The sequence below is a fragment of the Plenodomus lingam genome (assembly GCF_022343315.1).
Source record: "Plenodomus lingam strain CAN1 chromosome Unknown scaffold_20, whole genome shotgun sequence".
NCBI lineage: Eukaryota > Fungi > Ascomycota > Dothideomycetes > Pleosporales > Leptosphaeriaceae > Plenodomus > Plenodomus lingam.
In genome coordinates, this window is record NW_027093974.1 from 1,982,516 (window position 1) to 2,010,310 (window position 27,795).

At 51.6% G+C, this 27,795-nt stretch overlaps 11 protein-coding genes across 11 annotated transcripts; 6 read left to right on the forward strand and 5 right to left on the reverse strand.

Moving 5' to 3' along the window:
• Positions 1-276: 276 nt before the first annotated feature.
• IAQ61_011687 (uncharacterized protein) lies at positions 277-1,872 on the reverse strand (the record flags this gene model as incomplete). Its single annotated transcript, XM_003844210.1, has 1 exon — positions 277-1,872. The coding sequence occupies one exon, from the start codon at positions 1,870-1,872 to the stop codon at positions 277-279; it is 1,596 nt and encodes a 531-aa protein (XP_003844258.1).
• A 1,368-nt stretch (positions 1,873-3,240) lies between these two features.
• Positions 3,241-3,498, forward strand: IAQ61_011688 (uncharacterized protein; the record flags this gene model as incomplete). The annotated part of the gene is made up of 2 exons (XM_066099306.1): positions 3,241-3,261; positions 3,313-3,498. 2 exons carry the CDS (start codon positions 3,241-3,243, stop codon positions 3,496-3,498), a joined length of 207 nt encoding a protein of 68 aa, XP_065950825.1.
• A 511-nt stretch (positions 3,499-4,009) lies between these two features.
• IAQ61_011689 (uncharacterized protein) lies at positions 4,010-5,076 on the forward strand (the record flags this gene model as incomplete). Its single annotated transcript, XM_003844212.2, has 2 exons — positions 4,010-4,552; positions 4,609-5,076. 2 exons carry the CDS (start codon positions 4,010-4,012, stop codon positions 5,074-5,076), a joined length of 1,011 nt encoding a protein of 336 aa, XP_003844260.2.
• Positions 5,077-6,616: 1,540 nt separating this feature from the next.
• Positions 6,617-8,781, forward strand: IAQ61_011690 (uncharacterized protein; the record flags this gene model as incomplete). Its single annotated transcript, XM_003844213.1, has 3 exons — positions 6,617-7,062; positions 7,110-8,528; positions 8,625-8,781. The coding sequence occupies 3 exons, from the start codon at positions 6,617-6,619 to the stop codon at positions 8,779-8,781; spliced, it is 2,022 nt and encodes a 673-aa protein (XP_003844261.1).
• A 325-nt stretch (positions 8,782-9,106) lies between these two features.
• Positions 9,107-10,735, reverse strand: IAQ61_011691 (uncharacterized protein; the record flags this gene model as incomplete). The annotated part of the gene is made up of 1 exon (XM_003844214.2): positions 9,107-10,735. The coding sequence occupies one exon, from the start codon at positions 10,733-10,735 to the stop codon at positions 9,107-9,109; it is 1,629 nt and encodes a 542-aa protein (XP_003844262.2).
• Positions 10,736-11,697: 962 nt separating this feature from the next.
• IAQ61_011692 (uncharacterized protein) lies at positions 11,698-13,164 on the reverse strand. The gene is made up of 2 exons (XM_003844216.2): positions 12,273-13,164; positions 11,698-12,216 (listed from the first exon to the last, which is right to left on the reverse strand). Exons 1-2 carry the CDS (start codon positions 13,105-13,107, stop codon positions 11,756-11,758), a joined length of 1,296 nt encoding a protein of 431 aa, XP_003844264.1. The 5' UTR covers positions 13,108-13,164; the 3' UTR covers positions 11,698-11,755.
• Positions 13,165-14,778: 1,614 nt separating this feature from the next.
• Positions 14,779-15,954, forward strand: IAQ61_011693 (uncharacterized protein; the record flags this gene model as incomplete). Its single annotated transcript, XM_003844217.1, has 1 exon — positions 14,779-15,954. One exon carries the CDS (start codon positions 14,779-14,781, stop codon positions 15,952-15,954), a length of 1,176 nt encoding a protein of 391 aa, XP_003844265.1.
• An 888-nt stretch (positions 15,955-16,842) lies between these two features.
• On the reverse strand, positions 16,843-17,106 carry IAQ61_011694 (uncharacterized protein; the record flags this gene model as incomplete). The annotated part of the gene is made up of 1 exon (XM_066099307.1): positions 16,843-17,106. One exon carries the CDS (start codon positions 17,104-17,106, stop codon positions 16,843-16,845), a length of 264 nt encoding a protein of 87 aa, XP_065950826.1.
• IAQ61_011695 (uncharacterized protein) lies at positions 17,105-21,355 on the forward strand (the record flags this gene model as incomplete). The annotated part of the gene is made up of 2 exons (XM_003844218.2): positions 17,105-17,194; positions 17,267-21,355. The coding sequence occupies 2 exons, from the start codon at positions 17,105-17,107 to the stop codon at positions 21,353-21,355; spliced, it is 4,179 nt and encodes a 1,392-aa protein (XP_003844266.2).
• Positions 21,356-21,996: 641 nt separating this feature from the next.
• IAQ61_011696 (uncharacterized protein) lies at positions 21,997-24,296 on the reverse strand. The gene is made up of 3 exons (XM_003844219.2): positions 23,762-24,296; positions 23,207-23,700; positions 21,997-23,152 (listed from the first exon to the last, which is right to left on the reverse strand). Exons 1-3 carry the CDS (start codon positions 23,927-23,929, stop codon positions 22,594-22,596), a joined length of 1,221 nt encoding a protein of 406 aa, XP_003844267.1. The 5' UTR covers positions 23,930-24,296; the 3' UTR covers positions 21,997-22,593.
• Positions 24,297-24,733: 437 nt separating this feature from the next.
• On the forward strand, positions 24,734-27,552 carry IAQ61_011697 (uncharacterized protein). The gene is made up of 4 exons (XM_066099308.1): positions 24,734-25,699; positions 25,752-25,812; positions 25,888-26,079; positions 26,138-27,552. The coding sequence occupies exons 1-4, from the start codon at positions 25,547-25,549 to the stop codon at positions 27,298-27,300; spliced, it is 1,569 nt and encodes a 522-aa protein (XP_065950827.1). The 5' UTR covers positions 24,734-25,546; the 3' UTR covers positions 27,301-27,552.
• The last annotated feature ends 243 nt before the right edge of the window (positions 27,553-27,795 follow it).

The window sequence follows — 27,795 nt, forward strand, 5'->3', positions numbered from 1 at the left end:
GATTGATGGATTGCTTCCAAGCTACACAAGATACCCCAATTCCCCAAAACAAATCATAATTTCAAAAAACATAGACCGAGACTGAAGCACTGCATCTTGTGACCAAGTAAACATGGACATGTCCCAGAGACTCTTTGATAGGAAGACGAATAGTCTTTGATATGATACGAAGCGCTCGTGCAGAAGTATAAATGTCGAGAACATGCAAAACTAGAATGCAACACCATATGCCCAGAGCGCCGAGAAAGATGACAAATACCGCCACTTGAAGAAGCTTCAATTCTCCAACAACATCATCACTCGTTCGTCCGTACCGCCCAGCCTACCATTTGTCCGTTCCGCCCAGTCCACCCACCGCTTCACCACCTCATCCACCTTCTTCACCCCTTCCCTCGACGCCTCCACTTCAAACCACTCCCTATGCTCCTTCCCACACGCCTCGCACTTCTTCACAACCCGCTGCTCGCCCAGCTCCAAGTGAATCAGCCGCTCCACACGCATGGCATGCGGGACCTTCCTCACCCCTCCTGGCCCTGCCGAAGACCGGCGTCGGGACTGCGCAGGCGTCGCGTGTGGAGCAGGCGCAGGTGATGGTGTAGAGGGCACGTGGGGATAGTATCGCACAAGGGAGAGACTGTACCCGCATTGCCGCGTCCACTCGTGCATGCGACGGTGGACATTGTTGGCCCTGCCGATTTTGAGGAGAATGCGGTCTTTGTTGGCCGTGTCGGTGGTGCTGGGCGACCGTCTGGCTGTGCCCGATCGCGAGCCTTGTTGTGGCTTCTTGACGGAGAATTGGCGGAGCACGTCTGCGGTGCGGCGGTTTTGGTCCGGCCGGGATGAGGGCGGGACGAGGAGCGATGAGGCTGCGGATTTGGGAGCGGGGCCGGCGGAGTCGGGCGTCAGCCAAAATATGTAGATGTAGCCTTCGTCGTCGTGGGGGGAGATTGGTTTGCTGAGTTCGGCGAGGAGGGTCGAGGTTAGTTGTGGGGATAGGTTCTTGGGAATGTAGCGTAGCAAGGCGGCTGTCTCTGATTCCTCCCGATTCATCTTGTTGATTGGCCGTGCGGGTTTTTCGCCTAGGGGCGTGCGGACGGCTGGGTTACTTGAGCGTCGTGAGGTGCGAGGTCGTGATGTGGATCTGCTGGGTCGTCGACCATGGTCTTGTGGTACTCTTGCAGGGCGTGCTGAAGGTTGTTGAACAGGGACCTGTGGTTTCTCCTGGGTAGCTGTAGCTACGGGAGCCTGGCTCGTCTTCTGCTTGTGTTGAGGTTCTTCGATATCATCGACATCTGCAGAGCCACAGCAGAGTGATGACCAAAAGCTGGGCTTGGTTCTCGGTGAAGACGGCTTGGCTGGATAAGTATGCGGTTTGTTTGCTGCCATCACATCGCTCGGTACAGACATCAAAGGTCCTTCAACCTTATCCCAGGTGGCTGGCCTGTTGATTTTCTTTGGTGGCCGCATCCCAGATGTTCCCTGCTCCTGTCTGCTACTCCGTCTCTTGCGTTGACTAGGTTCTTCGGCATCATCCACTTCAAGTACCCCAAGACGCTCGACCAATGTATCAATACTGTTCCTCTCCTTCAGCGGATAGAGATGCGTTGGCGGTCCATTGGAAGTCTGCGCAGCCAACCGCTCCGCCTGATCCTTGTGCTGCCAGCAAAAGTATGCAGCAGCACCAACCTCTTCATCATCACCATCGCCAATGACAGAGACTACAGCAATCACCCCGTCATCCTCGGATGGCTTGGCATCTATTGGCCGTCTACACGGTCGACCAGCTTTGGTAATGCCCTTGCAAGTCGTGGCCGGATTCCGGGAATCCGAGCGTGGAAGTAATGACTCTGGTGTCGTGCCTGAAAACGACATTTCGATTATAATTTGAGCCTGACTCCGGGCCACGAAAAGTATTCTTAACAACCGTAGCTGCAGCAGAGAAGAAGAAGCCTAATCAAGTAGTCGAGGCCCGTTGCCACTTGTGCTTCACCGCCTCAAGGAGTGCATAGCGCAATCGCCTTCGCTGTGAATTGCAACAGCCTGACAGACAAGGTGTGAAGAGTTCAGCGTCTTGGGAATCCATGTTGGCCAAGGTGTGGTCGCGTCACAGTGGGCGCGTAATGCCAAAAAAAGATGGCGGGACTCGAGGTCGCGTGGCAGGTTTGTGGCAGTGCACGTGGCGCAACGATGTGGTTTCATGCGAGTCAGTTGGAGCAAAGTGTACAACAACCTCCCAGAAGGTTAAGAGAGAACACGCCACGTTGGATTTGACCACGCATACTCAGAGCTCGCCGGTGGATACGTAGACCTCTCTCTCATGATGCCTTTTACTTCTGCGCCAAATGAGGACGTTAAGAAGGCTACTACCTACATACAGCACCATCGACATCTGATCAAACAGTGGGGGAGTGGGGAGTGTCTTGAAAGCAGACCAAGCACGAACGACAAGTATTCGTCGAGACAAGTTGCAGAGTAGATCTCTCGCATATACGCGATCATTTTACCCTCTTCCGCCATCGCCTCGCTCACACTCTTCTAGATACAGTGGACAGATCGAGAGTCCGGTGGTCAGTTGGTGTCCCAACGCTCTGATCCTACAAATTTAGTATGATATGGTTTCAGCAAATCAACGATTCGATTTTTCTCTGTAAGAATATGTGGACCTGCTTTTGAAATCCATGGTCCATATTGGCGATCAGTAGGTGCTGGATGATTGAAGCAAGTACGCCTTCTTGTCGAAGAATTTGGATCACCAACAAGAGTCTAAGATTGATCAAGGTTTGCCGGTACGTAAAAATTGGGAACCAAAAAGACGCAGCTGCGAAAATGCTTACTAGTTACAGCTCTCCGTAGCCGGTTGCGTGCAATAGATCTCAGCTAAGCCAGGTCTTCCACGCGGTACGCCTCAAGATTTAGACAAGATGCCTCCTCATCCACGTCCCTGATCCAGCGGCTATTGATTATCTCCTAAGGAAGGTCATGACGACGTGGGAGATCAGAATATCTCAATAACTCCCGCTCGATGACGTGCACAGCTATTTGCGGAAACTGACAGGGCTTCCATGTGCCTCCTTTCAACCCACTACGGCATTATGTAATTACGTTGTTATCTGGCATTGTTGAGGATATATCACTCCAAAATGTGAGTAGGGCTTCACCTTACATTGGTAGATGTTCAGCCAGCACATCGTGAGGCCCTGTGGGGAAGAGGACTGCGGGGCCGTCCATGCGCAGACTGAGATGGGAAGCTCGAGTTTGAAGGTTTGCCATCCAGGTTTCCCATATACGTCAAACGTTAACCATCAACAATAGCCTCATGAAATCGATGGCGTAGGATGGCTGGACCCTGATCTGCACCGGGAAGGTGGCGCTACGCTTGCCGTCATCTGCTCCCGAACTCGCTTCATCTTAGCATCAAGATCTTCTGAAGAACGTCCCGTGTTTCTCGATTCAACGTGGAGTAATGAGATCCCCTGCTCATACCCAAGGGTGTCTTAAGCCCAATGCGGATAATTGTATAAACTTTCTGCCCTATCACGGGCGTTTTGGAGATCTGAAATGCCATGACAGCTACCTAGCTGCGTCCTTTCATTGTTAAGCTGCGAACTTACACTAGGAGACACTTCCCACATCTCAAAGACCTATTTGCTGCGTCATTGACGGGTAATGGTATGTGTTAACCTAGATGTTTGCGTATGATCTCGACGATGTGTGGCTTGTTAGGAGTTCTCTGAGCACGTCACCACGTGTAGTGTGCAGAGAAGCCTAACATGGGAAAGTTGACACAGGAAATGCATAAATGGCTCTCATCATCTGTCCAAAGCAATCCTTGATCGGATCATAAAAACCAGGTTGTGTTATTCAGACCAACGCCGGTACTTTCATATCCTGACCTTGTGCCTTTACTACATCGAGGATTACCCTCTTTGTACAATCTCCCCTTTAAAAACCCCTTTATTGCATCTCCACCTGCATCCACCGCATACTACAAACGGCCACCTTTACCAACATGAACGTCGATCGCCCAACAGGAGGTCTCCGTATTCCATGGAAGAACCGCCATGCGCAATTGCCGCATCACAAAGAACACCATGTAGCTCGTCGCCTCAAGTTTCTCGACGTCCTGCCAAAGGAGATAAAAGGCCACATCGTGGCATGCGTTGGCGAACTCGTTGGCACATTCATGTTTTTGTTGTTCGCACTGGGCGGCACGAATGTGGTCAACACAGCGCCTCCTGAGGGCGCAAACGCCGTGGACTTGAGTGCGAATCCAAGCAAGATCATGTATATTGCATTGGTGTTCGGTTTTTCGTTGACAGTGAACGCCTGGGTTTACTTCCGCATTAGTGGTGGCCTCTTCAATCCTGCAGTCACTCTCGGCATGATGGTCGTGGGCGCTACGGGATACAGACGTGGTTTTCTCATCATCATGGCTCAGATTATTGGTGGAATTGCGGCTTCTGGCGTTGTGTCCGCTATGATGCCTAACGTACTGGCTGTCAGGACTGAACTTGGAGGCGGGACCACTGTCGTGCAAGGATTGTTCATTGAGGTAAGCAATATGCCTTCAGTCGACGTTGCTTCCAGCATGCGCTTATACCTCATCAGATGTTCTTGACAGCACAACTCGTCTTCACGATCTTCATGTTGGCCACGGAGAAGCATGAGGGCACGTTCATCGCACCAGTTGGAATCGGTCTATCGCTTTTTGTAGCAGAGCTCATGGGAGTGTTCTACACGGGTGGCAGCGTCAACCCCGCTCGCTCCTTTGGTCCTGCCGTCGTCACTCGTACTTTCTCCTCATACCATTGGATCTACTGGGTCGGACCTATTCTCGGTGCACTCCTAGCAAGTGTTTTTTATATGTTCATCAAGGCGCTCGAGTACGAGACTGTGAACATGGTGGCCGACCCGAAGCAAGCTCTTGGCGACAAGTTTGATCGCACAACAGTGAAATCTGAGGGTCAAGATAGCGTTGCATCAGGAAAAACTGTGGAGAAGGTGATGAGTGGAGTTTCCGGCGGTTCCTTCAAGCGATCTCCTGCCCTGGAGAGTGGGCATGTTTCTCGTCATTAATGGGTTGCCTTTCTTTTCTGACGTCGTCTAAAATTAATTTGTCATGTCTTTCTTGAACTCATTACTTTATAGTAACTTATTTTACTGCAACAAAACAATCATAATATGTTGGTGAGCATTGTCAGCTTATATCGACGTTTCGCAGTCGTATGTACCACAACAGCTGTCATTCTCGCCTGGTTCACGAGATCCAAGACAGTGGTTGACAAGAAAGTAATGCAGTCTCGCAACGCCAGCTTCTACATTCCTTTTAAGGCGATTACAACAAGTATGAAGGATAAGTCCGTTGGATTTCAACGAACGAAGTGTCCTACGGAATAAAATAGTTCACTTACAACTCCATCATAGGTATAAAGAAACTCTTTTTCAGAATGCGACCAGTACTGATGGGATAAAAGATACTATGAAGATTACTGGAACTACGATTGTTTAGACACTAATAGGGTAAATGGTAAGGTTCAGCGGGAGCACAGATGCAAAGTGATACTACGAGTAGAATGGATCCTACATGATGAAATGCAATTCTACTGGCTAACGGTCAAGATCCTCTAAATGAAAAGAGATACAATCAGCAATGATACAAGAGCCAATTTCGGCTTCAAGATTGCCTCATGTGGCTAGGTATTATTGTAAGCTTCTAAAGTCATTGATGAATTCCTTTATGGTGATGATGATGCATGGAAGCAAGCGAGGAGATTCATGAAGCTGATGTCATATCTATATGACGGTGTCATCACAATGTCTCTTCAGTTGCGAACTTGCAAATAATACTATAGTTACAGTGACCGAGAGGTATGCTATGCAGAAGACAAGGTCAAAAGCGAATGTGGCAACCTGCTTCTGCCCAGTATGGCCAGAAAGCTGAGGTTTCTCAGTTTAGTGACCAAATCCAGTAATCCTAAGGTTGCTTTACCGGTAGCGCAAGTGCTCTACTGTGGCGCCAACTTTGTGGAACGCCTAACCTCCAACGTTTGAAGATTTGTGCGGGCACCAGTAGGCTGAATCCAAGCAGATGCACTGCGTTGAATGCAGTTGCCACATGGAGGCAAAATGCAGAGTGACAATCTTTCTCACATACGATATCAACGTTTATAGCGTTGCCATCAAGCCTCGGTGATGACGGTTATCCCCAGGCCCGTCTGTCCGTTTGAGAAGCTAACGCCATTCGGAAGGTCCAGCCGATCTTTGTCTAGATACACGGTCTATCCTGTGTTGATGAGCAGTTCTGCGACGAGTATCTCTTAGAAGCTTGGTCAAGGATAGCCAGCATATCGTTCGTCAAACCCCACCCGATCAGACAAGTAGCAGAGGCGAAGTCAGAAGTAGACCTCGGGTGTCAATTGTGCGTGCCCGTGTCCACGGAGATACAAAGCTGCTAGATATCACCCCTCCCTTTCTTCTTATCCATCCTTCTCTTCATTGCCAACTTCCCTTGTATACTTTTCCCCACAGGCCACTGGAAAAGTACGAATCATCTAATCAAATCAGACCAACGCCCTTGATTTGAAGGTTGGGGGATCGAGCACCCCTGTCCACCATTATGGCACCTCACCCCTTCAAGACCCTTAATGTGGAGGAGACACGGATTGCCCGTGATACTGTCCTCTCCCTCCACGATGGAAAACTCGTGGACTTTAGAGAGATCTACCTCCAAGAGCCTGAGAAAGAGGTGATGAAGCAATATCTTGACCTCGAACACGCAGCACGACCCGGCCAATCACCGACATCAGTAAGGCCGCCTCGTCTGGCCAAGGTCCAGTACGACGTGATTGGCTCAGATAAGATTCCAGAGTATCATGAATCTGTCATCAATATCGAGACGAAGCAAAGAGTTGGCCACGAGGTTGTGGGCAAGGAGATGCATGCCAGTTTGACACTCTGGGAATTTGCAGCCGTTGTCGAGGCATGCAAAAGGAGCGACATGTTTCAGAAGGCTATTGCCGAATTCAAACTCCCCGAGGGCTTCGAATTGGTAGTTGAGCCATGGTAGGTCTGAGAGAGAATCACTCGAGCAAATACTGACCAGTGGGTAGGCCATATGGAGGGCTTGACTTTGGTTCTGAGAACAGGCGGTATTTCCAAGGCTTGTGTTTTGCCCAGGATATGCGGAACGGAAACCCAGATTCCAATTTCTATGCCTACCCGTTGCCTCTCATCCCCGTCATGGACGCAAAAACAAAAGAGATTGTTCGCATCGATCGTCTAGCCACCGGTGGCAAGGGCGACCCTCTTGCCGGCCAAACCCACAACGAGCGCATTCTCGACCACATCAGGGGCTCGGAATATATTCCTGAACTTCTCGAGGGCGGAACTCGCAAAGATGTCAAGCCCATCAACATCACACAGCCCGAAGGCCCGTCCTTTACTGTCAGAGACGAATCGCTGGTCGAGTGGCAGAAGTGGCGCTTCCGTGTGTCCTTCAATCCCCGTGAAGGAGCCGTCCTTCATGATGTGCACTACGATGGCAGAAGCATTCTATACCGCATGAGTATCAGCGAAATGACTGTGCCTTATGGTGATCCCCGCCCGCCATTCCACCGCAAGCAAGCCTTTGATTTCGGGGACGGTGGGGCAGGAAACTCGGCCAACAACCTGTCTCTCGGCTGTGACTGCCTTGGTGTAATCAAATACTTCGACGCCGTCGTCGTCAGCTCCGATGGTGAGCCAAGAGTCCATCCCAATGTCATCTGTCTGCACGAGCAGGACAACGGAATCGGCTGGAAGCACACCAACTGGCGGACTGGCCGCGCAGTCGTGACGCGCATGCGAGAACTCGTCGTCCAATTCATCATCACCCTTGCCAACTACGAGTACGTGTTTGCGTACAAGCTTGACACTGCCGGTGGCATCACGCTCGAAGTCCGTGCCACAGGCATCGTCTCTGTGGTCAACATCGACCCCGGCAAGACGTCCGAGTACGGGAACATCATGTCTCCAGGCGTGCTTGCGCAAAACCACCAGCACATCTTCGCCGCACGCATTGACCCTGCCATCGACGGCCACAAAAACACCCTCCTCTACGAAGAATCCCACACCGCGCCCTGGAACAAGGAGACCAACCCCAACGGCAACCTCTACACCATCCACAAGACCATCCTCGACAAATCCACAGGCGTAGACGCAAACCCCTTTGACCACCGCGTCTTCAAGATCATCAACCCGGCCGTCAAAAACCCCACGTCTGGCAACCCCGTCGGCTACAAGTTTGAGCCGCTGCCGACGCAGAAGATTTTGGCTAGCCAGGGCAGCATTCAGGCCCAGCGTGCCCTGTTTACAAACCACCATGTCTGGGTTACAAAGTACAAGGATAATGAATTATACGCCGCCGGCCGGTTTACACTGCAGAGCCAGCTGGAGCAAGGAGGCGTGCACGACATGGCTGCGCGAAAAGACGATGTTGCGAATGAAGACCTGGTTATTTGGAATACCTTTGGTCTCACGCATAACCCACGGTACGTTTCCATCTCCTTCTCCTTCTTCTTCTCCTCTCCCGCTCCTTTCCAGTCTTGGATGACACAAAACACGTTTGCTGACTTTGCTTGCCACAGTGTCGAGGATTGGCCGGTTATGCCGGTGGAGATTTACCAGATCCATTTCAAGCCCAGCGATTTCTTCGAGAGGAATCCGGCGATTGATGTGCCGAGCACCAAGAATGAAGCGAGTGTGTTGGTGGACAAGGACTGCTGTTCGGGCGAGAAGTTGTAGTTGGATGGTCCCGAAGTGCATGATTGAAATCGGCTAGCGGTTATGAAATTTCAAGTGTAATGAAAGATATATAAATGTACATACATGTAAGTTGTGACAAGATGTGTCTTCATGTTGACATGCACAATTTTAAGATATATGTTGGTATAATTTTATCCGCGGTATGCAGTGCACCGCTAATGCTGGAATTGAACAACCTTTACGCCAGTCCGTGCTGATAAAGCCCCCTATTCCCAAACAAGGTACGTACGGTAAGATGAAAAGTGACCCTGGATATGTAGTGGTGAAGTGAAGTGAAGTAAAGCAAAGCAAAGAGAAAAAGTATTTACATCCCCCAAGGCCCATCGACAACGTTCAACGCGCTCTCAACCGCCTCTTCCAAACTCTCTACACGCAGTTTCAGCGTTCGGTTCTCTTCTCGCTCCTTGGCAAGCCGTCCCCAAACGGCAGACTGTGCGCCGCCCTCGCAATTCGCACAACCCCATCCTCCTTGCTGCAAATTGACCGGTGCGGGGACCTTGTCGTTTGTGCTGCCCCGTTGCCGAGTGGGAACCTTTTTGCCCTTGGGAGTGGTATCGCGTGAATCAGCTTCGTGGATCGACGATCGTTCGGTACCGGTGGGGCTCAGGCAATTTCTTGAGAAGACGCTGGCAGCATCGGTTTCAGTTTCCGACTCGAATCCAGAGTCTACGCTGATCTCAGAACCGGAGATGCGGTTGTGTCGTCGAGGAGAGTCTTGGCATTTGGTATGCTCGCATGACGCTGGACCACGAATGAGAGCAAGACTGCGCTTCCTTGCAGCCTCCTCTTCTTGCCTTGCGCGTCGCTCGAATTCAAGGTCGGCCATGAGTGTTTGCATTTGCTCGTCTTGCTCGCTAGCACGCTCTGCCATCGTCTCGAGCTGCATCTTCAGATGGCGCACCCTTGTTTCTGACTCGTCCAGCTCGTCTTCTTGCGCGCTCAGCTCAGAGCGAGCATCTACGAGGGCGGTTGAGAGTTGGCGATAGGAGCTTTGGTATCGAGAGAGAAGCGCTTCGGCATTGGTAAGAAGGTCGTGGAATGATGAAGGGGCTAGGGGGTCAGCAGGACCATGTGGAAAGAGGGCCTGTGAGATGTTGATGTTGAGAAGCTCGTCGTCATGGTTGTGGTAGGCAGGCGACTGCATCGGCGGAGGAATAGCAGCATTCTTTTGTGTTGACAGCAGCCACGAGAATTTGCTGCTTGCGTTTGGCTGACTCGGCGGTTTTGCCGGGGCTGCCTTTGTGGTGGTGGTGGTGGTGGTTGTGGTTGGTGCGTCGTCGACGCGTCGGGGGCTCACAGTCCGCCCTCTGGTGAGCGACGAGTTGCGGTTGAAGAGGCTGGCCATCATGTTACCCTGCTCCTCTTCCTCGCTCCCGGAATCGTACTCTTCCCCTGATTCAGAGCCCGACTCGGACTCGGAGTAGTCGTCGCGCTGGCCAAGACCAAGCTTGACGGGAGCAGACGAGCCGTTGAACCAGTTTTGCAGCGCGCGAATCTTGGGCTGGCTCGCGCTGGATTCGGCTGCGCTTCGCGATGGGATGAAGCTGGCAAGAGACTTGGTCGGTGATGATGATCGGCTAGTATGCTGCTGGATGGTCGATGTTGCGCGGCTAATGAAGGGTTGACAATTGTCGAAAAAGGAGCCTGTCAAGGAGCGTTGGTGACTGTTGGGGGCGGAGCGAGGGTAGTCTTCCAGTGGAGAAGGTGCGGTTGGGTCGTATGCAGTCGCAGTCGGAGAAGTCAGTGCCGAGGGCGGAGGCTGCAGGCCGGTAATGTCGACGTCGTCGAAGTTGTGCAACTGATTCTCCACCGCAGGAACCGAGAGCTGGCGGCTGTGGCGTGGAGATCTGATGTCTCCGCGTGGTGAACTGTGCGAGGCCTGAGGCAGTTCAATGGCCGCCTGCCGGCTCATAGCCATACCCGTGGCGGCCATGGCCAGTTGCAATAGAATGGGGCCGAGCTGGTCCCGCCGTTCGTCAGGAAACGAAGAATGTCCTTGTCGCCCACCTGTCTTTCCGTCCTATCACCGATCGGCTGGAATGACTGCTGTGAAACGTGATCGCCCTTGAGATGCTCGAAGAGGCGGTGCAGGGTCTCCTAGCCAACAATCAGGGCAAGACTCAATAGTGGTTATTCAATACGATCCACCAGGAAGGGCGGGCCGAAGATGGGCGGGGGCCGAGGGCGGTGGGTGCACTGGGGGAACTGCAGAGGGAGTCACCGTCCACAGCAGTTGGCAGTGGGTTGACTTTGTGTGACTTTGTGGTGGGTGTGTAGGGAGAGAGAAGAGGGGAAGGGAGGATTGCACGAGGCAACCAAGTGGGATGGGAGATGGTTGTGCCAACAGCGAACTTATTTTTTTTTGCGCGTGGCTGGCAGAGAGGCTGGGAAGGCTTGGAATCAAGTGATCAAGTGCGAGGCTGCGTCGTCACCATCCACTCACCGCAACATGCCATGCCTCTCCCCTCCACCCACACGCAGTCATCGCTTAGCGCTCCAACGGCCAGGTCACCGACGGGACAACCAATGTCTTTCATGTACCGGTATGAGCTACTGTCTGTACTAGGCCTGTCAGCAGTCCCAAGACGGGGACGGGGGGGGCTCGCTGTTCGCCCTTCGCCTCACATTTGCTGCCTGCGTCGAGATAGTATCCATGGAGGGAGGGAGGGAGGGACATGAAGAGTTGACTTTGAGGCACAACCATCACAAGAAGGCTGCAAGGATGCGGTCTGCCAACATCAACGTGGGGGAACGCGTCGGTGACGGGATAAACATTCGGCCAATTTACTTGGCATCGTAAACCCTTTACGGTACCGGTACAGAACGACGACTATCATCATCACCGCACAGAGAAACAAAACATCTGATAGGCAGCTATCTACACTTACCATAGCTCTGTCACACTTCGTCTCTCCTTTCTCTCTCTCTCTCTCTCTACTAATAGCTATCCTTATCATTCTCGCGTGGCCCACCGTTCAGCGCCGTCATTTGGCAGCACCTCCCATGACGCCTTCTCGCACAGGAATATGTGCTCTTTGACTACAGGCGGTGACTCGATATCTGCTAGACTTTGCTGTTCGATTGTGCCCACAGTGAAGAAGATGCGATCGGGCTTTATAGTAGTGGTCATGCTAACTGGTGTCCCGCATGCTGAGCAGAAAGTTCGTTCTGCATAGTCCGAAAGCTTAAGAACCTTGTGCGTCGATCCGCCAATGAACTCCACCGCAGTCATGGGCACTGAGGTGAACGGTAGGTAGCTCGATCCAGAGAGTTGCTGGCAAGCACGGCAATGACACATCGTCATGTCTGAAGGAGCGGTGCTAGACGTGTATTGCACTGCGCCACAGCGACAGCCACCCTTGAAGACAATCTCGTTCGTCGATGCTCTTGGAGTATATCGCGATCCATCTGCGGCTAGCAAAACGGTTAGTGTTCTTGGTCTCGTCAAGTCCTGAACATCTCACACTCACGCTTCCTTGCTACAGCCAGGAAGACCGCATCAATCTCCTCAACTTTCCCGTCCACTGCCAGCTTTTCCCACTCTTCCTTGTATATGCCCTGTGCCTTTCTTCGGATGTCATTGTTCGCAAACGCTCGAGTGACATCCTTCAGGATAACGTTTTCAACAAAGAAATCGTCCCATCGCTCCAGATCATGGACTCTCCTGCCGTACCCCGCCTGGTTCTCTACTGTGACGAGCTTTTCAACTTGGAAGCCTGCGCTTTCGAACTTTTGCTTCAGCGTAGATTCCGTTCGGCTCCATGACCGGTTGTATGGAATAGGCAATTCCAGTCTTCGAGCCGTCCGTTCAAGGACCATGCCAGATACAAGGTTTCGTGGATGTGTCGCGTCTGCCGCGATCACACCTCCAGGCTTCAGATATTTGAACCAATGTACAAGCGCAGTAATTGGATCCGGAAGTAGTACCAACGCAGAGGCTACAGTGATGACATCGAACAGTCGATCTTTGAGCTCCTCCACCCTGTCCAGACGTAGGATGTCGCCTTCAATGAACTGTACATTGGCATATTTGTCCCCAACCTGCTCCTGTTTGCGAGTCGCTATCGCTAGCATTCCCGGCGTGACATCTATACCGACCACTTGACCGGCTGATCCCACTGCGTCTGCCTCAAGAAAGGTTAGTAGACCTGTTCCACAAGCTAGATCGAGTACGTGTTGGCCAGGCAGTACGTCAAGATAGGTCATGAAGCGCTTCGTGAAGTCTGCATGCCATGTATTGTCATATTCGCTTGACTTTGCTTGGTAGAACTTAATGGCGCTGTCTGCTTGTCGCTCGACCGCCATGGTATTGTCGAGCGAGATAGGGGCTCGCTTTCACTGCTCCGGAAGATGGTGCAAAATGATGATTATGGTTTGCTCATCTCAGTCGTCCGCAAGATGGGTGGGGTGCGTTGCTAGGAGGGCGCCTAACAGCGGTTTCAATTGGACCAATTGCATCTTACCAAGATCAGTCTGACAGGCTGGTGATGACCTCACATCGAAGTCAGTCATCGGTAGGGAGCGCATTTTGAGATGCACTGCTAGAGATCGAAAGTACGTGTCCGGTGTTTACTAAGACTACGCATATACGGCAAGCGTGCCTGACTGGGAATTGCCAGGTACCGTAGTGGTACCTAGAGCGGCGCTACCTACCGTATTGCATTCAACCACGTCTAAACTGTCTGTCTACATGATGCTATTTTGGATCTCGGCAGGGCGACATGATAACGATTGCATCGATCAAAGCTCTCTGCTATCCGGCATCGTCAACGCCATCGAGCATTCAGGTAATTAGTACAATCTCCACCTTCAAACGTGAAGACATGCTGTCAGTTGACGAGTAGAGAGAGCTGGCGCTCGAAAAATCATTGGAAGAGGAGACCCTGCTGAAACTGAGCTGGATCCAGGACATTTTGGACCTGAAACAATAGGGATCATCGAGGGTTGTCCCATCACAATCACATCAGTCCCCCCACTTCAGACCCACGCTATTCCCCGAACACAATCCAAGTCTACCTGTGAATCTCGAACGAACGATCAGATGGCATCGAGATTTATAGTGCTGAAGCCAAACGTACCGGCTATATTCTGGTGGAAGTGAACAGGCTAATCGGCACTTGAGAACAAATGCCCCACTGCACCCCGCAACATGGGGTGCATGGGGAGCCGCTTTGATAGCCTTAATATCAATTCTATGGTACAGTCAGGGCTCCTATAGTGCGCCAACCCACACACTTCCTGGCTATGATCGTCCGGCGAGTCGGCGACCAGTGGCATTCCGGAAGACCAGGGAGATATGATGATCCATTCAAGTCTATAATATCCAGATAGAGACAAACATCATGCCAATCGTGATATCTATCTGAGCACAGTAGGCCAAGAATGGTAACGTGAGTGATGGCTTCATCACAAGTTATTGGAACATTCACTTTTCAATAGCGGCGACAGGCCGTAATACTGAAGAGCAGTTGTTCCATCAATGAAAAGGTGTTCGAAATACGAAATACCCGTTATGAGATGTCAGAATGGGCCTTTGCGGATAATGAGACGTCTGAACGTTATCTGGTACAGTTGTGTTGTCACTGTTATCTCGGTCACTCATCTTCAATGTGAGTTGTGAAAGCCAAAAAAGAAATCTTGTACGGAAGCAGTTTTGCGAGTAACCGTCAAGTTAAGATTTTATCTCTTGTATTAGATCTGGACGGTAACCACAGCTACACGATCAAACAAGGCGTTGTGGTGCACTGCTCCAGAATCTCGTGGCGACTGTCCACCCAGTTTGCCAAGCCGTATTGCTTTAATTGGTTATAGTCACGCTGCAAAACTCACTTTGCATTGTTGAAACTTCATCTAGGGTGCATATTTTGCCGCTTAGTGTCGATTGCTCGGTGAGCGAGTGTGATTGACACATAAAACGCAGTAGCGCTCACATTCGCAAGCTTCCACAGCATTCTTCGACCCCAACCTATACCCATCATGAAATACTCCATAATCCTGCCATTCCTTGCTACGACCGTGCTCACAGCACCAGTTCTTGAGCAGCGTCAGGATAATGTCTGTACCGTCCCGACGACCTTCCCAACTACTGCCAACGCGAAGCTACCCAACCCATTCAAATTCTTCGATGGCAGGGACGTGAAAACCAAGGCCGATTTCGACTGCAAGAACCAGGAAGTGAGTGCTGCCATGCAGGCACAAGAGTTGGGAGACTTTCCCAAGAAGCCTTCATCTGTGACTGCCACCTTCTCTGGGTCTTCACTTTCCATCACGTCAACCGAGGGAGGCAAATCGGTCTCTTTCTCTGTGTCCATCAAGAAGCCAAGTGGTGCGGGGCCCTTCCCAGCCATTATTGCCTACGGCGCTGCCAGTATTCCCGTCCCTGCAAACGTGGCGACAATCACGTTCAACAACGATGAAATCGGTCAACAACAAGGTGGTAACAGCCGTGGAAAAGGGAAATTCTTCGACCTCTACGGCTCCAGCCACAGCGCTGGTGCACTTACAGCCTGGGCTTGGGGTGTTGACCGCATCATCGATGCTCTTGAGATTACTCCTGCCGCGGGTATCGATCCGAAGTTTGTGGGCGTGACTGGATGCTCCCGTAACGGAAAGGGTGCGTTTGTGGCTGCTGCTCTTGTCAAGCGTATTGCCCTCGGTCTTCCTCAAGAATCTGGCGCCGGTGGAGCAGCATGCTGGCGTATTTCCGACTCGGAAAAAGCCAAGGGCAAGAACATCCAGACATCAAGCCAGATCGTCGGGGAGAATGTTTGGTTCTCCACTCGGTTCAACGCCTTCAGCACGAAGGCGAGCACCACATCGACCGACCACCATCAGCTCGCTGGAATGGTGGCTCCTCGCGGCCTGCTCGTCATTGAGAACGAGATTGACTGGCTCGGTCCAGTTTCTACTACAGCTTGCATGAAGGCTGGCCGTCTCATCTACAAGGCGCTTGGTGTCCCCGACAACATGGGCCTCACTGGGTCAGGCAACCACAACCATTGCTCGTTCCCATCGAACCAGCAGACTGAACTCACTGCATTCATCAACAAGTTCTTGTTGGGACAGTCATCCAACACTGCGAACATCGAGAAGGGCCCCAGTGGCGCTGACGCTGCGACCTACATTGACTGGACTGCGCCCACGCTCTCTTAGGTTCATCCACCTTCCCTATCGGTGTTGGATATGGGATCGGCTTAAGTGATTCAGTCTTTCTTTTCTTCTTCTTATGTAATGAGTTACAAGTCTCGATAGCAATGTGTATAGAAAAGTACAAGAATATGAAACGCAGTGGTACCATCTTGGAGTGTGCAGGCTTCTCACGTCGTACGAGGTGTGTGCGGTAGTCTGACTTCCAGAGTCAGCATCAGAATAGTGACTGCCCCCTTAATGATCACCATGATGAGAAGCATAATGATATGCGTTTCATGCAGCCAAACGGACCCCACAGGTCGCTGGGATCACAATGTGGTGTAATCGACGGTCTTGACAGCCTTATGAGAGCTTGTTCTGATGTTCATCGGACCGTGATCAGAGGGCTTCCAAGATACCTATGGAGGGGTCATGGACGTGGCACTTCACTCCACTCGTTCGGTGCAGTAGTCCAGTAGCGCTCGGCACTAGCCCTGTCAGGCAGATTGTTGTTGTCGATACTCACCCTCTCTCTCTCTCTCTTCTTCCCCCTTCTTCCTCCCCCGCGACTGAATACCATAGTGAAGGCGTGAAATAATGAGGGTGAAGATGAAAGGCATTGCAGGCGTCTTTGCAGTGGGTACGCTGATTGGCCGAAGAAACCGCGTCACATGACTGCCAAGCCACTAACCTCTCGCGGTCGGACGCATGGGCAGGAGACTCAGACGCTCTCCGCCAACACCAAGTCGACCCTACCGCGATATCATCCAGCCGTTGCGCCCGCATCTCCAAACTCTCCGCAACACGCCTGTCACAACGCGTGCTGTCACTCTTCCCTTCTTTTGCGCGCGCCCGCGCCTCCACTCTCGGTCCCTGCGTATTTGCGCCCTACCCCCTCCCTTTCGAATCCCTTCACACGACGCGACCACCGCGCCCGGCGGGTGAAGTTCCATCGGCTTCATCCACGACGCGGCTGCTGCCACGCCGACTTCGCACGATAATGCGATAGCAAACAGTCGCGCGCCCGATTTCGACCCCCGCGACTGTCTTTCCTCTGCCATTGCACCCTTTCCGCCTCCCTGGATCCACGTGCGGCCACTTTGTTTGAGACGTTTGGTGGTCCACATCGGCCTCTCTTTGCGCTATCCAGCTTCCACACCAGAAACTACCCGTCATGGCGTCCGTTCAGCCCACCCCAGAAATGGGCGGGCCACGCCAGCTGCCTGGTAACCTTACGCGTGAGCACATCAGCCAAGTTCTTAAGGTACGTCCAACAGTCACTTGCGACCTGGTGCCAAGGCCATCTTCCCCGACATGCAACTGACTAGATTCGCAGAGGTATCAAGAGATGAGGCAACAAGGTGTACCCGAAAACAACCCCGAACTCCTCAAGGCGCGCAACCTTCTCGCCATGGTTCAGAAGCAGAACCAATATCAGCAACATCAGCGTGCAGCAAGCCAGCAACAAATGCTACTCCAGCGCCAGCAAAGCCTTTCTGACCAGGCTGGCGCCGCTGCAGGCTTGTCAAATGGGGCGAAACCCACTGGCATGGCAGATGGAAAGGTCCCTACAGGCGCGTTGACTCCCGGCATGTCTTCTTCTAACATGCAAATATCGACAGCAGGCGGTCAAGCAGCCTCTGTTGACAGCCAAACCCCAACTTCAGCGACCAGTGGTTCGACAGCCCTTTCAAAGGAGCAGCTTCTCATGCTACGCACTCAAATCACTGCTTTCAAGAATCTCTCCAAAGGAATACCATTGCCTCCCACTATGCAGCAACAAATCTTCGGTCATCATCAGATGAAGAAATCTCAGCATGTTGCAGAGGCAGTGGCTGCAGCCTCCCAAGTCCTGGATAATGCTACACGCGCTCCGAGCGCCAGTGGCGGTGCAGTCCAAAACACTCGAACCCTGCCACGCCTCCCAGATACCTTTATTGAACCGTGGAGTAGTGAAGCTTTCCGCGACGTCAACTACATATCGCATACACAGCGTCGGAATCGTCCGTACCTTGCGTCCATCATGCCACAAGGTGTTGATATCGATGCGGTCCAACAGAGCATGGAGGACTTGCGTAAAGAGCGAGAGGTACTCTTGTACAACCGTCTTACGGCGAGGAAAGCTGAATTGGAAAAGCTCAATGCCAACATTGGTTCATGGGACACCAGCAAGACCGATTCCCCCGAGGATGATGGAAAGGTCAAGTTGGCACTCATCATTGAGCAGAAGAAGCTGAACCTGTTGGAAAAGCAGCGCAAATTACGGAGAGAAATCGCCCAACAAATGATTCATGCTGACAATCTCGCCATGACCGCGAACCGAACGGTTTACCGACGTTTGAAGAAGCAGTCCATGCGTGAAGCTCGCTTGACCGAAAAGCTCGAGAAGCAGCAGCGCGACGCCCGTGAGACCAAGGAGAAGAAGAAACACCACGAATTCATCGATGCTATTCGAAAGCATCGCACGGAGCTCCAGGAGTCTGGCATGGCACAGCGACAACGCCTTCAAAAACTCGGCCGTACAATGATCTCCACGCACCAGAACATCGAGAAGGAAGAGCAGAAGCGTATCGAGCGAACAGCCAAGCAGCGTCTGCAGGCTTTGAAGTCTAACGACGAAGAGACTTACCTCAAGCTCTTGGGACAAGCCAAGGACACTCGTATTTCCCATTTGCTGAAGCAGACCGATGGTTTCTTGAAGCAGCTTGCGGCTTCGGTGAAGGCACAACAGCGATCTCAATCAGGCACATACGCACCTGAGGACGAAGAGTCAAGCGATGAGAGCGAGGACGAGACTGGTGACGAACAACATGCTGGCAAGAAGAAGACAGATTACTATGAGATTGCCCATCGTGTCAAGGAAGAAGTTACCGAACAGGCGTCGAACCTGGTTGGTGGTACTCTGAAGGAATACCAGTTGAAGGGTCTACAGTGGATGATCTCGCTGTACAACAACAATCTGAACGGTATCCTCGCTGATGAGATGGGTCTTGGCAAGACGATTCAGACGATCAGTTTGATCACCTACCTCATCGAGAAGAAACGCCAGCCTGGCCCTTATCTAGTGATCGTGCCGCTCAGTACGCTCACCAACTGGACCAACGAATTCGAAAAGTGGGCGCCAAGCGTAACAAAGATTGTTTACAAGGGCCCTCCAAACTCCCGCAAGCAGTTTCAACAGCAGATTCGCTGGGGCAATTTCCAAGTTCTGCTCACAACATACGAGTTCATCATCAAGGACAGGCCGGTTCTCAGCAAGATCAAGTGGGTACACATGATCGTTGACGAGGGTCATCGCATGAAGAATGCAGGCTCCAAGCTTAGCATGACGATTACACAGTACTACACGACACGATACCGACTCATTCTTACCGGAACACCCCTACAGAACAACTTGACAGAGTTGTGGGCTATGCTCAACTTCGTCCTTCCTACCATTTTCAAGTCGGCTACCTCTTTCGACGAGTGGTTCAATACTCCTTTTGCAAATACTGGAGGGCAAGACAAGATGGAGTTGACAGAAGAAGAGCAGCTTCTTGTCATTCGTCGGTTGCACAAGGTTCTCCGGCCCTTCCTTCTCCGTCGCCTCAAGAAGGATGTCGAGAAGGATCTCCCAGACAAGACCGAGCGCGTCATCAAGTGCAACTTCTCAACTCTACAGGCCAAGCTCTATAAGCAACTCGTCACACATAACCGTTTCATGGTCAGCGATGGCAAGGGCGGCAAGACGGGAATGCGTGGTCTGAGCAACATGCTCATGCAGCTGCGTAAGCTCTGCAACCATCCCTTCGTCTTTGAAGAAGTTGAAGAAGTCATGAATCCCACAAAGAGTACCAACGACCTGCTATGGAGATCTGCAGGTAAATTCGAGCTTTTGGACAGAATCTTACCAAAATTCCAGGCCACTGGCCATCGAGTTCTCATGTTCTTCCAGATGACTCAAATCATGAACATCATGGAGGACTACCTGCGTTTACGAGGAATGCAATATCTTCGTCTTGACGGTGCAACCAAGGCAGACGATCGATCAGAGCTGCTGAAGCTTTTCAATGCTCCGGATTCGCCTTATTTCTGCTTCTTGCTATCAACTCGTGCTGGAGGTCTGGGACTGAACCTTCAGACTGCCGATACCGTCATCATCTACGACTCCGATTGGAATCCTCATCAAGATTTGCAAGCCCAGGATCGTGCGCATCGTATCGGTCAGAAGAACGAAGTCCGCATTCTTCGTCTTATCACCTCGAACTCCGTTGAAGAGAAGATTCTTGAACGCGCAAATTACAAGCTGGACATGGATGGCAAAGTTATTCAAGCTGGTAAATTCGATAACAAATCTACAAACGAGGAGCGTGACACAATGTTGCGTATCATGTTGGAGTCTGCCGAAGCGGCCGAGAGTCTTGAGCAGGAAGAAATGGACGATGACGATCTGAATCAGATCATGATGCGTCACGAGCACGAATTGGTCACATTCCAGGAGATGGACCGCAAGCGCATAGCAGAGGATCCGTATGGCCCTGGCAAGCCTCTTGGACGCCTTGTTGGCGAAAGCGAATTGCCAGACATCTACTTGAACGAAGAAGCACCCGCGGTAGAGGAGAAGGATGAAGGACCTATTGGACGTGGTGCTCGTGAGCGAACACGCGTCAAGTATGACGACGGACTCACCGAGGAGCAATGGCTTGAGGCCGTTGACAACGATGAGGACACGATCGAAGATGCCATTGCTCGCAAAGAAGCCAAGATCGCCAAGCGTGGTAAGAACAAGTCTGGCCGAGCTGGTATTGACGGTGGAGATTCCCCGGCTCCCTCGCGCGAGAGTTCCGAGGAGCCTATGCCCAAGCAGCGCGGCCGTGGGCGTAAGCCAAAGGCCGAGAAGCGCAAGGCAGATGACGCCTCGCTGGATGGTGATCCCGCACCACGGAAACGCGGCCGTCCTGCACCAGCCAAGGATACGCTCAGCCCTTCCCAGCGCGCATCATTGCAAAAGATTCTTGACACTGTTCACGATGCGTTGATCGATCTCGAAGAAGAATCAACTGACCCCGACATTCCTAATCGAGGTATCATTGATCCCTTCCTTGATCTGCCCGACAAGTGGGACTACCCAGACTACTATCAACTCATCAAGAATCCCATTTGCATGAAACAGATCCAGAAGAAGATCAACAAGAAAGAATACCAGAATCTTCGTCAGTTCCGTCAAGATCTTGGTCAGCTCTGTAATAATTGTCGCCTTTACAATGAGGATACCAGCCTCTTGTTTGCCGACGCCAATCTAATTGAGCGGACTGCCCTGGATAAGATGAGAGAAGCTACAGCAGAGTTCCCAGAGTGGCAAGATTATGATGATGCTGGCAGCTTCAATGGTGGATTGAGCACGGCGATGACGAGTGCGGTTGGTACTCCGAGAGGTGGGGCATGAAACTGAGTACGTATGATACTTAATACCTGACAACATAATGCGAACATACGCTAACGTTGATCAGTTGTCAAGCAAACAAATTCGACTGCTCAATTATTTAATGGTAGCACCACGCGCCCAGCTCCTCTAGCCACCTCGCACAGCTAGAAGAATCCTGGGACCTGCTGTACCTCTTCTCAAAATGTCGTTATCTGCTGGATTTGCATCCTTGCCATTTCAACAAGACCGGTCGTCGTAGAGAAGGTTCTTGGGCATACACTGCAACATCCCCCCTTTTTTCCCTTTTCACCCTCTCGCACACACACAAACCCACGCCTTCTTCGACCGACGTTCCTGGAAGGCTTGTCGTTTTCTTTGGGCAGCATGATGGACACGAATCATGGGCTTTTTTCCAAGTGTATCGGTGGTTCTGCCTGGAGTTTATTGTTTCTCGAGTTGCTTATCTTTGTGTTTCTGCAATGGATGGGAAAATATGGGGTTTTTTTCTTGACAGTCCTGCTCTGTTCCTGCATCGGCTAGTAGTATAGCAGTAGTGAGGGTGGGCATTTTGAGGGCCGGAATGAGATGTGTATTGATATGTATGCCATGCTCTTGTGTCTTTTATGCTGTGATGTGTTATATGTGGTGCGGTGATGTTACTTGTCAAGGGAGCTGCAAGACTGGTGGGAACAAGGTGGAATAAAGGTGTCACGTCTTGGACACATTGGTGTTTCGCATGTGACGCTGACTACTTTACACATGCATGATTCATCCCCCATCTCGCATGATATCTCACCAGGCCATCAGAATAGCGCACCAGACCTTGGGCACAATACCCTATTCCCCTCTTCGTGCGTCCCGTGTCCAGGAAAAGGCCTTCTACCTCGTCCCCCGAAACATATACACATTTGCATATACGTGTACGATCGTGAGACTACGTCCTACGCACACGTGCCCTAATCGTTCTTTTACCCTTCTTCCCTGCCTTCCTAGTATCCACGTATCTGCTGTCTGTCTGCATCATTCCCGTGTCTGCGTCCTGGATCTCGCGTGAGATACTATGGAAGTACCATGCTGTGGCGACTTGTGGTTTTTATATAGATCGCTGCTATGGTGGGTTGGTGCAGGAGGCTGGCGGGTTGTTGTTTATTGCGGCTAGAAGGGACGTGTGCGAGATTTCACACGGTTGGGTGAGATATACACTGTATCATGGTGTGATGTATGACAGTATAGTCAAATGGCACGACACTCACTTTGTGTCAGCGCGGGCGCGCTGGCCGTTCGCAAGAGGCAGAAGAGTAGTGCACCGAGTAATGCACCTCTTGCCTAATACTATTATCATTTGTGAGTCCCGCATCAGAGAGCTCGAGGATCGCATCCGCGGCTGGCGAAGAGACGGTTGCGGTGTTGTGCAATTTCTCCGGTCTCAGTCTCATAGTCCTGTGGTGAGCGGCGATGCTGCCCTTGCGGGGTGGCGGGAGCTCGGCTTCGGTCTCCATGGAGTCGACGGTGATGTCGTGGTAAGGGGGTCGGTGGGAGGAGCTTGCCTTTGATGATTTGGAGCGTTTGCGGGACTCGCTTTGGTCGGAGAGTGGGTAGCTTTCCGAGGTGCCGTGGACGCGGATGAGTTCGCCGTGGCCGAAGCCGGTGTTCATGGATTCGGTGAAGCGCTTGAGTGCGGCGAGGGTGGCGGCGGCGACTGAGTAGGAGAGTTGGACGGCTTGCCAGATTAGGACGAGAGCGGCGTTGGGAGAGATGTTGGAGGAGGTTGTGAGGTTGTGTGTTGCTTTGTAGCGTATGATGGAGAAGATGAGAGTACTGGTGCATGGTCAGCAAAGACTACCATTTTCGGTGTCTGTCTTGCATACTTACGGTAGTCGTAGCCAGAAGGCAGCGATGACATAGATTCTATTTCGACAGTCCATCTTGAGACCCCAGACTAATTGGAGAGGCAGGAGCAAGAGGAGAAGTTCGGTAAGGATGTCCAAAATGGTTATAACCAGCCATCTCGCCTCTTTCCCCGGACATTCCTCCTGTCCGGATTGTAGATCCCAAGCAAGTGTGTGTGAAGGAGAACATTTCAAAGTCAAAAGGATAATGGAGATTACACACTGTGTTCCTATTAACAGTCCAACGCCATGTTGTACTCTCCGATGTGAGCGAGTTCGAGTTGTGCGCAGCAGCATAGCTACAATGACAACCTTGGAGACACATAGAGCGACCATCCATGTGAGGTTGCTAGCTAGAATGACTTTGTTCAATTGATCGACAAAGGCTTGTTGTTGCAAGTCAAGCTCAGCATCCGGACGACCAAGTCCTCGCGCAGCGGACGCATAACCACAGCCGAAGAAAGCAAGAGCTAGAATCTGATTGCTTTGATTAGCGAATACATTGTTCCACATGAAAAAGTAAAGTTATTTTGCCAACCGTTGAAATTAGCACGACCCCATCATCTACAGCGTAGGCACGCCATCGAATAAACGCGCGAAGGACGAGTACACATAGCGTGTAACAGAGACACAGGCCCAATGCAAGTCTTAGCCCGGCTGTATTTCCAGAGTGTCGAACCACGGCGCTCTCATCCCTTCCTGACATGTTGTGAGGCTACAAGAGCAGAGTATCTTCGAGATAGCAGCAATTCCAATCTTATGCCTTTTTCATGCACGTGGTGCAGAGTGGTATGTGGCGCTGTCACTGTTGCTGTGGTGCGATGGAGATATCACATGCGTTCTCCAATCTGATCCTTGCACGTTGAATTCTTGTCGGAGATGCATAGTGTACTCTTCTGAGTCAAGAGGGTTTGGTTGAGAGAGACACAGTGCTCTCCAGGCAGACCTCCTCCAGCTCGTTCTCTTTGATAGCGAGCATCGGCCAACCTGTAGCAGGCATTACGCACCGGAGAGGGGATGAAAGTTCGGTCCCAAGAGCCTAAAGTCGGTACTCTACTCTGTGTCACGTGTAGCTGATCCTTTGAAAGTAGTAACGTAGTTGTTGCGTGTACACCCTGCACTTGCTTGGCTCATGCATCATCGCCCATCAGTGGATCAAGGATGTGGCGTAGACACACGTGTAGCCTATCCCTAGCCATCCACGGCACACTCGGCCCGCGTGGGACTTGCAGCATTTCCTGTTCACTAGGACTTGAAGCCGCAATTTTCCAGTACTCTTTCAAAGTTAAAAAAAAAGGTACATTGGGTGGTGGAATATTGGACTAGCCTGGGCAGATGGTGACTCTGGGTGAGGCTCCTGTGAGAAGCCAGTTACGCAGGACCGACGTCCGTAGCGTTGTACAACGTGTTGTACAGATGCAGATTGACATGAGCAGTACCGTTGCAGTACGTCCTCGATATATTAAACATGTCAGTTTTCTGGCACGAGCCCATGGAACGGCTAGAAGGCGGGAGCTTGAGACGGAGCCGTTCCGGTATCCCCAAGCGACGGCAAACAGGAGTAGCTCTGCGGGGTTTTCGTTTGACGACAATTTTTGCGACTGATTATTACTCTTAGGCATATACCTAGAGAAAGATGCATGAAGATTGCCACCAAATTACTTCATCCTCCACAGGCTTAATTGCTTGTCCAGCGAATCCATGCATCCCGTCTCAATCTCGCTTACATGCCTCGGTCGAACGCAGCAGATGATGAGAAGGATTCGGGACAGGAGAGCATCTGCCTGTCCCTCGACGTGAAAAACAGGATTGTGACTGCAACAACAGGGGCCACATAGCCATGCAAGAGCCGAGCTTTCGAATTCAGTGTATGCCGTTCAAAACTCCATGAACGAAAGAAATGAGCAGAATGCTCTCATTCTTCTGGAATCTTAGGTAGTCCACAAGCCTTCCCACCCTCTCCCATCCCGCACAAGCGTCGGCTACCTACCCTACCTCCTTCATCTTTACTGCTAGAGTAATTCGCCTACTAGTATTCCATCGTTCCACATGCACACACCCCGTATTCGGACGGGAAGGATTGCCACAATGGGTAGCTTATTCTTCCCCAGAAAGGCAGCCGGCAGATTGCTACTTCATACCGTTTGCCTCCGCGGCCTTGCCCAGCGTTTGCAAGGCCCACTTACCGTGTCTATTGCCCCGTCAAGACTCGCACAGAGTCGCTGTCCTACATTTAGCAATACCTTATCACTCTCCTTCTTCTTCTTGTAGGTGCTTGCTGCTGTCTGTCTGCTCTTGCATAACAGCGGTCACCGTCTTGGTCATGGCTTTCTTTCGAGAGGCGAAGACGATAAACGCCATCAAGGAGTACGACGCCAGCAGTAACGATGCGGATAGAATACAAGGGAGCCCATTGGGTGGCACCTTACACGATGCGCAAGACATGAATCGAATGGGTAAGAAGCAGGAGCTTCGGGTACGTTGAAGGCGTTTGGGGCTTTGGGCAATCTTAATGACGATCATAACAGAGGAACTTTCGGTTGATATCCATTATTGGATTCGTGGTCGTTCTACAATCGACATGGGAGAGTGCCCTGCTGCATGTCAATTCCTATTCTTCATAACAGTGAATATCTCCTGGCTAACAATGGTCCATCAGATCAGCCTACTTCGGTCTCTTCAATGGCGGTACAGCCGGCGTCATTTGGATGATGGTCATCACATGGCTCTTCGTGCTCGCCATGATCGCCTCACTGGCCGAAATGGCCTCGATGGCTCCTACTGCGGGCGGACAATACCACTGGGTCTCTGAGTTTGCACCACCATCATTTCAAAAGCCACTGAGCTACATAGTTGGTAAGACCAAACTTACATTGACTTCGTCACAACAACTTTCAATTGACCATCATCACAGGCTGGAGCGCAGCGGTGGGTTGGGTCAGTGGAATTCCAGCATGTGCTCAGATGCTTTCCTCCCTCCTCATCGGCATGGTCCTGCTCGCATACCCCGATGCGCAAATCGGAGAACTCTGGCATGTCACACTCATCATGTTCCTATGGCTCTTGCTCATGGTTGGCTTCAATCTCTTCCTCGCGCAACATCTGCCATTAGCCGAAGGCATCGTACTTGTGTTACACGTCTTCGCCTTTTTCGCCTTTCTTATCCTCTTTTGGAACATGGCTGAACGCTCACCTGCGAATCAAGTCTTCACCACTTGGACAAACGGAGGAGGCTGGAGCTCAATGGGTGTATCGGCGCTCGTTGGTCTTGGTACTCCATTATGGTGCTTCATTGGGCCGGACGCGGGTGCGCACATGTCTGAAGAGCTCAAGGACGCCTCGCGAGTTCTGCCTCTGGCCATGATGTGGGCCGTCTTCTTCAATGGCGTCTTTGGCATCATCATGATGATCACCTTTGTCTTTTGCGGCGGCGCTTTGCAATCCGTCTTGGACTCTGCCACTGGCGTTCCTGTCCTACAGGCAGTCTACAACGCTACAGGCTCAGTCGCTGGCACCGAGGTCATGGGCGCCTTGCTCGTTCTTCTGATCTTCTTCGCCGCCGTCTCAGTCACGGCTGCCTCGTCACGCCAGATCTGGGCTTTTGCGCGCGACAAAGGCCTCCCATTCTCTTCCTGGATCGAGCATGTCCCTGTAGGATGGGATATTCCAGTCAATGCGCTGCTCGTCTGCCTTGGCTCGTCGCTGGTGCTAGCTTGCATCAATTTCGGCTCCGAAGTCACACTCAACGCTATCGTATCGATATCCAATGCCGCGCTCATCTTCTCATACATCATCTCGATTGGATGTGTCCGGCTCAAGCGGCTGAGAGGTGAGCCTCTATTGCCTCGTCGATGGAGCTTGGGTAAATTTGGGGGCATCATCAATGATCTTGCGCTCGCATTCTTGATCGTAGCATTTGTCTTCTCTTTCTTCCCAATGACACCAAATCCGGCAGCCGTGGATATGAACTGGGCCGCACTCATGTTTGCTGCACTGGCTGTCATTGCCACAGCCAACTACTTTGTCAGTGCAAGGAATAGCTACATCGCTCCGGTGTCACTAGTCAAACAAGACTGAGACTCGAGAATTTCATGGTATATACTTAATGTAATATGATGCCCATAAAGGCCTGGGCGTAAACTGTCTATAGGATCTGGTCAAGCTCGCAATAGCAAACATGGTTCTCGAGCCACTTTTCCCTCCACTCTTCTTCCGAGGCCAGTTCGAGAGTACAGGGTGCCACATAGCTAGGAAAGCCATAGTGCCTGAGATCCTCACGAGCTGCTGATTGTGTTGACCAGCTGATTGTGTTGACCAGCTGATTGTGTTGACCAGCTGATTGTGTTGACCAGCTGATTGTGTTGACCAGATGTTGCACTATTCCTCACGAAGTGAGCCAGCCCATTGCGGATCTCTCTTGCCAATGCCCTTGCGCTACTTTATTTAGCAATTTTCGACTGAGTGGCCTTCCAAATAGACCCCTCTGAAGAAATCGAGGTTTAAACCAGGAATTGCATGCCTGATCTATGCCTTGGGCTCGGATAGTAATGTGCAGCTTGTTTGTGTACGTAG

What these genes read in the sequence shown, in the direction of transcription:
- IAQ61_011692 (XM_003844216.2), bottom strand. Translation starts at nt 13,107, where the DNA reads ATGGCGGTCGAGCGACAAGCAGACAGCGCCATTAAGTTCTACCAAGCA. An exon ending in CCTGGCTGTAGCAAGGAAGC is followed by an intron (nt 12,217 to 12,272) that starts GTGAGTGTGAGA and finishes CCGTTTTGCTAG; the next exon opens with CCGCAGATGGATCGCGATAT.
- IAQ61_011696 (XM_003844219.2), bottom strand. Translation starts at nt 23,929, where the DNA reads ATGTCAGGAAGGGATGAGAGCGCCGTGGTTCGACACTCTGGAAATACA. An exon ending in GGGTCGTGCTAATTTCAACG is followed by an intron (nt 23,701 to 23,761) that starts GTTGGCAAAATA and finishes CAAAGCAATCAG; the next exon opens with ATTCTAGCTCTTGCTTTCTT. An exon ending in GCCTTCTGGCTACGACTACC is followed by an intron (nt 23,153 to 23,206) that starts GTAAGTATGCAA and finishes ACCATGCACCAG; the next exon opens with TACTCTCATCTTCTCCATCA.
- IAQ61_011697 (XM_066099308.1), top strand. Translation starts at nt 25,547, where the DNA reads ATGGCTTTCTTTCGAGAGGCGAAGACGATAAACGCCATCAAGGAGTAC. An exon ending in GTAAGAAGCAGGAGCTTCGG is followed by an intron (nt 25,700 to 25,751) that starts GTACGTTGAAGG and finishes CGATCATAACAG; the next exon opens with AGGAACTTTCGGTTGATATC. An exon ending in GCCACTGAGCTACATAGTTG is followed by an intron (nt 26,080 to 26,137) that starts GTAAGACCAAAC and finishes CCATCATCACAG; the next exon opens with GCTGGAGCGCAGCGGTGGGT.